Genomic DNA, 11,173 nt, shown 5'->3' on the forward strand with positions numbered 1-11,173 from the left:
CAGCCAGACGGGAAAGGACGGGTCGGAGAAGATGGCGGGCACCGGCGCACACGTAGCACCCAATTCAGGCAGAGTTTTTTTTGCTTGTGTAATTTCATGTTCTTGCCGCCATCATCTATCTGTCCTTCGTTCTGTTGGAGAAGGCGGAACTGAACTGGAGTGAGTACCTACCTATGGTAAGTTCTTTTTCTTGGTAGTTGTGACCGTCGTTGTGGGGCGTTCTTGCCAGTCCCAGAACTGGGTTTACTGACTGGTCACAATTCACATCCCTTCCACGCCCCGTAGTCCCGTTTATTGCAAACCAATTTCTCCCACTCAAGCCAAGCAAATTCCCAGACCTCGACTCAACAAAAAAAAAAAAAAAAACACACAAAGAGGATGAGTGGAACCGGACTATCACGAACCGGGACTGGGTGATTCGAACAACGATGTCCTATCTCTGGGTAGGTAGTTTCTGGGCAGTCTCTGGTCAGGTAGTCAGTCTCTAGCGCTGTGCTGTGCCAGTGTCAAGAGTCCAAGGACGGTTGCAGCAAACCGCAAGCTGCATGATCAGGCTTCAATGTCATGGAAAAAAACATGCCCTGGACTTTTCCATTTCCTGCAACTCTCCGGCAGACGGCGAGCCCTGCGCAAACGACACTTGTCTCAGAATTGAACCAGGCTAGCCTCGCCTTGCAGTGCGCTACACAGCATGCCTAGGTACTTAGATGGCACGCTGCCAAGCTGGACAAGTGGAAGCTACCTAGGTAGACAAGCTGCGACCGTTGAGACTTTCCCAGGAACCAAATCGCGCCCGGTCCTTGCATTCTTAGGTTTGTCTCGAGTGTTTGAACGATGGAACAAGACATACATAGGCGATATGGAGTCCTCGGAGAATCCTGTTGACCAATGGCAGCCCGGCATCTACACCAAGCTGTGATTTCATCTTGTCACCACTTCCAGGCTGTGGGCTGGTGATCGGTAGGTACCGGCCCCCATATGGACATCGTTTGTCGGAGACATGTCGTTGCCGTTTCCCGGAGAGCGATCCCGGTCCGGCCGTTCGACATTCCCACCTATGTGCTGTCTTTTGTGCGCCAGTTCTAATGCATAAAACCGTCGAGCCGCTGTCTCGCCGTTCGGAAAGACGCCGTCCATCAGACGACGGCTTCCTATCGTCCCTCGTGTCCATGACGAGCCTCACCAGTATATGGCCTTGGTTCCTCATCTCCGTTCCCTTACCGCCAGCCGTCTCCCGTCCGAAGAATTCGAGAACGATCACGGTTCATCCTAGCTCCCTTGATCCTTACTGTCGCCAACGCAATCCCGCCTCGTCACCCGCTCAAAGAGGAAGAGTCCGGCTTCATGCTACATCAGCCAGGAATGCATATATAGACCTGCCCTCTGCTTGCTCTTGTCCTCCTCCCCAGCACCATCACCATCATCATCATCATCAACAACAACAACAACAACAACAACAACAACAACAACAACAACAACAACAACAACAACAACAACAACAACAACAACAACGAACAACGACAGCAACAACAGACATTGATCACTCGGACAATCTACAAGCACACTTGAACCCATACGCTTCCACGACCTTGAACACCTCGACACTTCCTCACTCCACTTCCTACAACCCCATAATCTTACTTCGAACCTGGAAACACGACAAACATGTGCCACACAATCCCCGCCCACGCTTGCCACTACAACATGAACAAGCCCGAGCAGCAGGAACTGGTCAACCGGCAGGGACAGGGAGCCTTGGTTGACTTTGCCAATGTGAGTACCAAGACAGTTCACTGTTACCCTTACCCACCTGGGCCACCACCCCACGTTTCCGTTACTTGTATTTTACATACAAGAGGGTGACGGTCCGGTTGGTGCAGTTGATATGCAGTGCAACACCGCCATGTGGTAAATACAGTGACTAACACTTGTGCCTTCACAGCTTCCCGGTGTTCGTTGCCCAGAATGTCTCAAGAAGGGCACTGAAACATGGGTAATCCGAGGCCGTGCCTGCCCCGTCTGCAGGCATGAGTGCCTCTAAGCCAAATGCCGAAATCCATCATTTGAACAGAACTACTGCGGAGGACTTAATACTGGGCTTTTCTTTCCCTCACGCCATGGTTTTCGGAATGGACAAAAAAAGGACGACAACGGGTCGGAGTTGGGAAGCATGCTAGATTTTGGGGAGGCCTTTTGATACCCTTGCCTTTTCGGATTGCTTGATTTTCGTTTTCCATCCTTGGGGTCACGGTGTTACGGGCATGGCTTAAAGGGGGGCCGATCAGGTGGAAATCCGGCACAGGATGATGAACATCAAGGGAAGGAGGGAACCATACAAAAAAAAGGGCGATGGAATATCCGAGACGATAGGTTGGGAATTAGATTGGGATAGGAGATAATAAAAAAGTACTTGTGGCTCACGCGCACACGAAAGATGTTGCACCTATGGAGAAACCATGATACTCGCTCAAGCACTACATGAATACCGGGAGGGCTCCTATTGGGCTATTTGTAACGAGGGCTAACATGAAGGCTTGAGACACTCTTCCTAAAACCGGACAGTTCCTGACAAAGAACATGGTGTAACAAGACATAGGACCAACGGGACCGATGTGGCATTACCCTGAATCGAGTGGCGCCCGTCAACTCATCTCTCCACATCTCCGACGTAACACTGCCTATTTCTCCTCCAGTTCATATCAGCTTACACTGGATGAACCACTTGAATAACAGGTACGACACTACGAATGTGCAAACATTTGGGTCCAGCATCCGACAGCGAGAAATTTCGAGACAGCGGAAAATGAGGAGGCTGTCCGTGGCACGATCACACAATAACACAACAGAACCCATCAGTAAGGATGAGGCGAGACACAGGCTGCTCATGATATACCAACCGATCCAGCAAATACACTGCGTTGCCCTACCAAGCACATATAAACACATATATTACTTTCCAAGCAGACAGTGAGAACACCAACTACGACGCAGCCAATTTGAGGTTACAAGCTCATTATAAGTTGGGCAACAACACTTCAATCGGCAGTATATGATCCTAAAAAAAAGAAAACTGGAAGAACATCACTGAACACACACACACGGTTCACCAACCACCAATCCCCCAACACGACGCGGCACGGCACGGCACACCAGCCTAATAACCAAACCACCAACACGACGGCACACCAAACACACTCCATCACACAGACACAAGACCACAAACACAGACTGAAGACAACCTGACACCAAAACAGGGCCGAAGCCACAGGCGACCGGTGAAGATCCTTTCATATCGGAGTGTTTCCCAGATAGATGAAAAGCATGGGAAAATCAGCTCATGACCCACAACGGTGGCTCTTTTGTCGTATTGTAGATTGTTGGGCGAGATGAGGCGGCCTTCAATGGGTTTAAACACATGACAAGACGACCTCACCTTATAGAACACAAAGCAAAGATTCTACCTACAGAACAATGGTGAAGTAGCATCATGACCTCACCTCGCCTCACTAGTAACTACAAGACCGGGAAGTCGTTCTCCATAGTGAACTTGGGTTTCACCAATCCAAAACAAGAAGAAGAGGAAGAAGGGAATCGAATCAAAGGGGAAAAGTAAACAAACCCCTAGTCTCAAGAGCCCAATTTGGCCCGTCCTCAATTCCCGAGTGCCCAGTCCCCCAGTGTTCCCCCTCCCCCCCACCTTCTCGCACATCACACACACTCTTAAGTATTTGTGCAGTTACATGGGCGTTCCCTGTTTTCTCAGCGACGGGATCGACCGAATGTACCGCTGGGTATGGACCAACTAAGAGCAGATATCTAGTCCAATGTCATTGATAAACTGCTGCTGGATGGATGGATGGATGGATGGATGCAACCCAGGGGATGGGACGAACCTACCTCTACCTACTGGGTCGAGATAAGCAGACAGATATGACGACAGACAGCACTGTACTACACCACACCACACCGCCGAGCAATGAAACTAAATAAGGGAATCGATTATAGAGGCCTCTCGAAAGGGTTAGAGGTTAGATACGAGACACAACAGGTGAGGGCCTTGTGTTGGGTACTCACCTCACTTTTTTTGTGGATTAAGTAGGGTGAATAGACCATTTGGAGAAGGTAACGGGGAGAGATATGGCATCACATGCCGCAATCGGATGAAACCACCCACCAGAGGACGCGCGATTACCTTGAGTACCCGTGTCTTCAGGGCGGCTTGAGCAACCCAAACAGAGCTGACTGTGAGCAATAAAAATAGGTAACCATGGTAGCAGATAGGAAATCACGACAGCGTCTTGGTTCAGTACTCTTCGAAGCTCGAACAATGCACATCAACTGGGCTGTGAGCAGCAACTTGGATAACCATGGAAGCAGAGATCTCTAGAGGTAGGAAGTCATACCGGTACCGGGTCGTTTGATCAACTTAAAATCGAGAAAGGGACCAAGACAGTAAAAGGCATCGATGTGGCTTCAACAATCAACGGTGTCGAGACCGTCAAAAGCTGATGCTTGATTATTTGTCGATGAGGAAGTAAAGATGACAAAATGATAGAAATGAAGGGTCCACGCAAAAGGAGGTGGAAGTGGGGAATGGAACCTTGATGGCCACCCCCTCGGCAGGCAGATCCGGGGAAAGTGGGGAGGAGTCCGAGCAGAACTCCGGGTCAGCTGGGCCAGGCCCCCTGAAGGCCCCGCTGAAAGGGCACAGGGCTGGGCAGCAGGGCTGGGGCTCACTGGCAAAGGAAGACAAGGGCTTGTCCTCCACAGGGCCGGCCCCACTATAGTTCTCTTACTAGCCTCCACCACCACTTCCACTTTCCGGCCAGCATTGGCAGCCATTGGCCGCCATGGGGAGCCATTGAGCCGCTGATTGGCACACATGGACAGCGTGGACGACCAGGGGTGGTGGACTGTTGACCGTCTCCCGCTGTCGGGTCTCAGCGCAACCCTCCCGTCGCCCGCCCGGCCTTGGGAATCCGAAGATTAGATTAGCAAGCAACCATGACCATGACGACGGAGCAGAACGGCATCGACATATTGTGTGACGCCGCGGGCTCCGATCTGCTATTGTCCTCGCTCGACTATGCGACGAACACTGCCTCGTCCACCTCTTCCGCCAGCGCCAGCGCCAGCGCCAGCGCCAACCACCCCCATCCACCTCCGATCGCCGTTATTCCCGCCGCCGTTCCGCCCTCAAGCACGCTTCCTCCAGCTCTCCCTGACACTCCTCCTCTCCACGGCCACCACCACCACCAGCAGCAGCAGCAGCAGCAGCAGCAGCAGCAAACAGCGGGCCCGCCCCGAGCCAAACGGCCAAAGACCGAGTCGCTTCCCTCCTCCGCCCCGGCCCCGACTTCCAACCACGTTTGTCAGATCTGCAAACGCGTCTATGAGCGCGCCGACCACCTCACCCGTCACCTGCGCTCCCATGAGAATGCCCGCCAGTACCAATGCACTCGCTGTCCCAAGCGCTTCAATCGCGCGTACGTATCTCGCCTCGTTTCGTCCGGCCCATGCTCCACGTCCCAGCCCACCCTTCCGGTCCGGCACAGTCATCACTAACTTTGATATCCCCATCGCAGAGACCTACTCACGCGCCACGAGACAACACACGACAGGGACAACGATGGCAAAGGACGCGCCATAATCCGCCGGAGCGATCGCGCCGCCGAAGCATGCCTCAACTGCGCCATGTCCAAGGCAAAATGCGATGATATGAAACCTTGCACCCGCTGTCGGCTCAAGAACCTCGTCTGCGAGACCTCCAACAAGAAGACACCGCAATATCGGACGGCAGATGGCACCGATGCCGGCTCCGTCTTCACGCCCTCCGAAAATGGCACCCCTATTGCCGCCTCGGCCTCCATGACGCCCGTCGACGGGACCATGTCGTCTTACGGTGGCTTCAACGGCGGTTACGGCATGCCTCCTGCCAAGCAATCGACTTCATATGGCCATGCGCAACAACACCATCTACAGCATCCGTACCCACCTGCGCATCAACATCCACATCAAGGGATAGGGGCAATGAATGACCTCCATCTCATTGCAGGGCCAATGATGAACGCCCTCCCCGAGGATCTCCTCTACCCAGTCCACTCCAACCCCACAAACCCCTGGTTCCAAGACATCGACTTCACCTCCTGGGACATCAACTTCGACGGCTTCTCCGTGCCCCAGATCGATTCCTACAGCCAGAGCCCGCAATCCACGACCGACACGGCAACCACGTCTTCGAGGCCGACAGCCCACAGGAAGACCAGTCACCGCGACCCAGCTCGGCGTCACGCCGCCTTCAAGCGCTCCCCTTGGCTTTGGGAGCCCGCGGACAAGCAAGACTACGTGCGCAAAGAGACGGAAGCGGGGCTCCGAAATCTCGACGAGGATGCCGTAACAGCCATCGCACAGTCCCGGCTTCCCAGCCGGCCATCAACCTTGATGAAAAAGATCAAGATCGACTCAGGCACCAGGGACCGGCTCTTCGCAATAGTCTTGTCGCAAATAAACGACCCTCACCGCGTGCCGTCGTTCCCCTCGTTGGAGGTGCTCAATTTCCTGCTGCAGGCCCATCTGGTGCATGACGAGTACCAGTGCGATAGCTGGATACACTCGCCTTCGCTAAACCCCGCCGAGATGTTGCCGGAGCTGCTGGGTGCGATTGTGGCGAATGGGGCCAGCTTCATTGCGGTTCCGGCTATTTGGCAATTTGGACTGTCGATGCAGGAGATTGTGAGGACAAGGATGAATAGTTTGGTAAGTTTCTTTCCACTTGAAGGTAGGGTAACACTTGACTGACAACTAGACACAAATAGTTCGAATCGCAAAACTCGAATACTCGGAAGCTGGAATGTCTTCAAAGCTTTGCGTTGCACCTTGCTATTGGCATGTGGAGCGGGTTTAAGAGGAAAACGGAATTGGCGGAGGCGTTTTTGCAGCCTCTGTTGATTGTAGGTTGCCACCCCTTTCCACCACCAGGCACTCGATATTGACCAAGTTACGGACAGATGATGCGTCGTGCCGGCGTCTACACCGCTGCCGTCTATACACAGGCAGACCTACCATCGGTTCTTCCTCAAGCTTCGGATACGCCTGAAGTGTTGGAGAGAAAATGGCGGACGTTCATCAATAGAGAGTCTTACAAGAGGTATGTTGAACCGTCAACATTGAGGAACACGCCCGCTAACGGTACAGGCTTGCCCTACATATGTTCCTCCATGATGTGCAAACTTCTGTCACCCTTCAGACCACACCCCTTCTCTCCTTCACCGAACTCTGTTTCAGCCTCCCCTCCTCACGCGACCTCTGGAAAGCGCCCTCCGCCAAGGCCTGGCGTGACCTGCACTTAATGAAACGTGCACCACCTCCCGACCGGCCCATGCCACGTCTCAATGAAATCATGCACTGTCCCGGCCTGCTCGACGACTTTGTCGACTTTGTTGACATTGAGCTCGTCAATACCGCCGTTCTCCACTCCTTCTGGGGCCAGATCTCCGCTTACCGCTACGGAATGAGGCTCTACCAAGAGCCTTCCACAGTCGCAAGCATGTCAGGCAACTACGGACATTACTCCCAGCGCAACTTCTCGAACCACCGTGAAGGACTCAAGGCCATGCATCGGGAACTTTACAGCGACGCGCAGGACTTTGCCGCCAGCGTCGTTTACGTGCACAAAAGCCAGCTGTACACCCCGGTTTCCCATCGACGATATCCAATTCCGTTTCCGGCGCCGGAAGGGTCACATGCTACTTCTCCTGCCCCTAACATCTCCTCACCAGTGTCAATCGCAAACTCCAATATGCCGATAACCTTTGAGATGTTCATGGTGGCTTTACATGTTGATCTCAACCAGCTCCAGTCCTATGCGGGGAAAGCAGGTGAGGAAGAAACCAGGAGGGCATCGGCGTATTTTCTCCATCAGGACCCTTATTCAGGCACTGGGGGTGAAGGAAATGGACGAGGAGGAACAAACGGAGGAGGGTGGGTGAGAAGCACAGATGCGAGGTATGCCGTCTGGCATGCCGGACAGGTGTTCAGAGCGGCGAGGGCACTACCTCCGACGGGGCTGAGGGGGTTTAATGCCATGGCTGTGTATTTTGCCAGTTTGACGTTGTGGGTTTATGGGTTGCTGGGTGGTCCCAATCCGGGATCGCCGAGCTTGCCGTCGCTGTTTTGGGGTAGTGGAGAGCATGAGATGGGTCGTGGCGGTTCTGGGGTTAGCGGAGGCTTTGGGATGGGTCATCATGGGCAGCAGCCGTTCAACGGCGGTGGAATGGAGGATCCGAGGAGGTCATCTGTCACGGTTCCGCTGCCGTCCGGTCATGGATATCAGATGCAGACGCCCCATCAACAACAGCAGCAACACCCACCTTCGCAAACACTACCTTCACAACAACCCCCGCCACCGTCTCATCAGTACCAACAACCACCGGACGTTCCCTTTGCGATTCTCGACGGTGAAGAGACTCGCGAGATACGTACCTTCCTACAAACAGGCCGTGGAATTCCAGCACTCACCATTTCGCAACAACCACCGCATCCATCCGGTCCCTCCAACACCATGAGCATCCTTAACCCGGTAGTGGAATCCCTCCTCGCAAACCCATTCCTCCCCCTCCAAACAGCCTGCTCCATCTTCCGCGAAAACTTCCCCTCGCTCTCGCACAGCGAAAGTGAGCCGCTGCCGCCACTAGTCGAGAGTCTGGGGACTTTACTGAAGGATCTTGGCAGGGGAAGTACGCATGGAGGGAGTCGGGCGGGGAGCAGTGCTGGTGATGACGAAGAAGAGTTAGAGCGAGACGATGATGATGATGACGAAGAACAGGATGGAGACAGAGATGAGGGTCGGGGTGGGACAGCGAGTAGGGAAAGGAGAGAGGATGGGGATGGGGAACGACGAAGATGGGAGAACAAGACGACTGGAGTTGGGGCTGGGGTGAAGGAAGAAGATAGGAGGAAAGAAAGGGGCAACTAATGGTGTAAGTGGACGAGGAGGCGAGAAACGGTCAAATGATGGTCGTGATGCGGTGCGTCGGGATCAATTATAATAACTAATGGGCAATAAAGAGTCTTGGGTACTGTCATGGTGTTGAACGTTTTGTTGTATTTCGGTAACTGGATGCTGGTTACCATGGAAGGGGATCGCAGGGCGGTCATGGAAAGGAGTACATAGGGCAATATAACTCGAATGGATGGATATAGAGGATGAACTGGCAAGAACACAAAGGGATATTCATATATATAACGAAACTCGTTTTATCTTCCAACGATTTCGAAAAAGGGATAGATAGATTTATGTGATTTGGGTGTCATCGTCCTGTTCCGATTGTATAACCACCACCTGTACTATCTTCCCCTTCACTCTATCACTCACTCATCAAACAATCCATCCACTCACTCACCACTCACCACCCTTCCTTCCACTCCCCAATCAATTATAATCAATCACTCACTCCCCAATAACATAAGTACATCCCTCCCTCCCAATCCAAACCTCATGTACCTGCCCCGCATCCACATCCAATCTCTCCCCAGGCCCATGCGTCGTCGTCGTCTTTTCCTTTTTGTCTTTGTCTTCTGAGCCTGGGTAAGCGATGGTCAGAGACCCAGAGAGGATCAAGTGCGTTGTCAGGGACGAGTGTTTGTGCGGGGCGTAGTCTGTTTGTGTTCGATGTTATCGGTTAGAACATTGTTGATAAAGTTGAAGTATATATGAACAGAATGATAGGAAGGGGTGGGGGGGGGGGGGGGGGGGGGGGGGGCGGAGAATGGGGAAATGGCAAAATAGAAAAATGGCACAATGGCAAAATGGGAAAGGGGAGAAGAGAGGGGGGGGGGCAGGGAAAAAGGAAGGGATGAAGAGAGGAGGGGAAACAGAGAAAGAGAGAGAGAGAGAGAGAGAGAGAGAGAGAGAGAGAGAGAGAGAGAGAGAGAGAGAGAGAGAGAGAGAGAGAGAAAGACATACGAGCACCACCCCCATCTGTCCACGTAAACACATGGGAGAATCCCCACGAGCGGACTTGGGATTCTGCTTCTTTCCTGGATAAAGGTAGAGACGGGGACGTCATGTTTTCTTTTTTTTTCTTCTTCTTCTTCTTCTTCTTCTTCTTCTTCGAAAATTTCGAGGTGTTTGGATTGTACGCAGTATGTGTGATGAGATCACGGAGATCAGTCGGTCGGGGGTTTCGGATTGAGAGTAAGTGAGTAGATAGATCGATCGATCAACCAATCGCTATTACTGTTTATGTTATGTTATGTTATGTTTATGTTACTGTTGTTAACAACACTCCTTCGTTAGTTAGTTTGTTTACACAGTTGGTTGGTTGGTTCGCGGTCTTGTCGGGACTACTTGTGTCGAGTGACCGACTACCATACACTATGGTATTGGGTTGGCTTGACTTGACTGACTGACTGACTGACTGACTGATTGACTGATGAACGGGCGAGCTTTACCCGATACATATAAATAAGTGAGTGATCCTTCAGATGTTCAACTAACTGCTCACATGGACTGTAGGTATGTACTGTACTGTGTATCAGGCAGTGCCACAGTGGTTGTTGTATTGGGTGTGTTGCGGATGACGTCACTTCTGGTAGCGTTGGCACTGCATGTCTTCTTGGCTTTAGTTAGGAGGATGGACTATTGATTGTTTCGATGGATAATATACAACTGAAGGAGGTAAAAGCAAAAGGAAATGGAATTGATGTACAAGCAAGTTGAGGAAACCAGTCATTAAGTAGTCCAGCAAGTAAGTATCAGTTGTACAGGTTGCTAAAGCTGCTTAGCTGGCAGGGAGCTTCCGCGCAAGCCGTGTCTGTCCGGTTTGAGATTATTTCCCTATTCCGGATATCTCACTTTGTAACATCAAAACTAAACTATTCAATATATAAACGATGATCACTAGAGGAACTGAAAAGTAACTGAACGCATTGGAAAGGAATGGGAAAAAAGATGGAAAAGAGAAAAAGAAATGCCCAATAACAGGATTGAACTGTTGACCTTCGCATGGACTTGATATCTCGTAAAGATATTAGTACGACGCTCTAACCAGCTGAGCTAATCGGGCTGTTGATTGGTTGTTGAAAGCAGGTCTGCAGCAATACCCTATAATGCACATGCAGAAGCAGGCGTCCCGGATAGAAATCAACTTTACTTCCGCTAAGCGTTACCACG

The 11,173-nt window shown here is 51.9% G+C and overlaps 2 protein-coding genes and 1 non-coding gene across 3 annotated transcripts; 2 read left to right on the forward strand and 1 right to left on the reverse strand.

Moving 5' to 3' along the window:
* The first annotated feature begins 464 nt into the window (after positions 1–464).
* NCU02174 (hypothetical protein) lies at positions 465–2,444 on the forward strand. Its single transcript, XM_959151.3, has 2 exons — positions 465–1,773; positions 1,943–2,444. The coding sequence occupies exon 1, from the start codon at positions 1,086–1,088 to the stop codon at positions 1,761–1,763; it is 678 nt and encodes a 225-aa protein (XP_964244.3). The 5' UTR covers positions 465–1,085; the 3' UTR covers positions 1,764–1,773; positions 1,943–2,444.
* A 2,520-nt stretch (positions 2,445–4,964) lies between these two features.
* NCU02173 (C6 zinc finger protein) lies at positions 4,965–9,314 on the forward strand. Its single transcript, XM_959150.3, has 5 exons — positions 4,965–5,486; positions 5,586–6,756; positions 6,816–6,950; positions 7,008–7,147; positions 7,195–9,314. The coding sequence occupies exons 1-5, from the start codon at positions 5,005–5,007 to the stop codon at positions 8,972–8,974; spliced, it is 3,708 nt and encodes a 1,235-aa protein (XP_964243.3). The 5' UTR covers positions 4,965–5,004; the 3' UTR covers positions 8,975–9,314.
* Positions 9,315–10,971: 1,657 nt separating this feature from the next.
* On the reverse strand, positions 10,972–11,066 carry NCU15010. Its single transcript has one exon. It is a non-coding gene; the product is annotated as a tRNA-Ile (tRNA).
* Positions 11,067–11,173: the final 107 nt, after the last annotated feature.

Source organism: Neurospora crassa, linkage group I, assembly GCF_000182925.2.
Source record: "Neurospora crassa OR74A linkage group I, whole genome shotgun sequence".
Lineage (NCBI taxonomy): Eukaryota > Fungi > Ascomycota > Sordariomycetes > Sordariales > Sordariaceae > Neurospora > Neurospora crassa.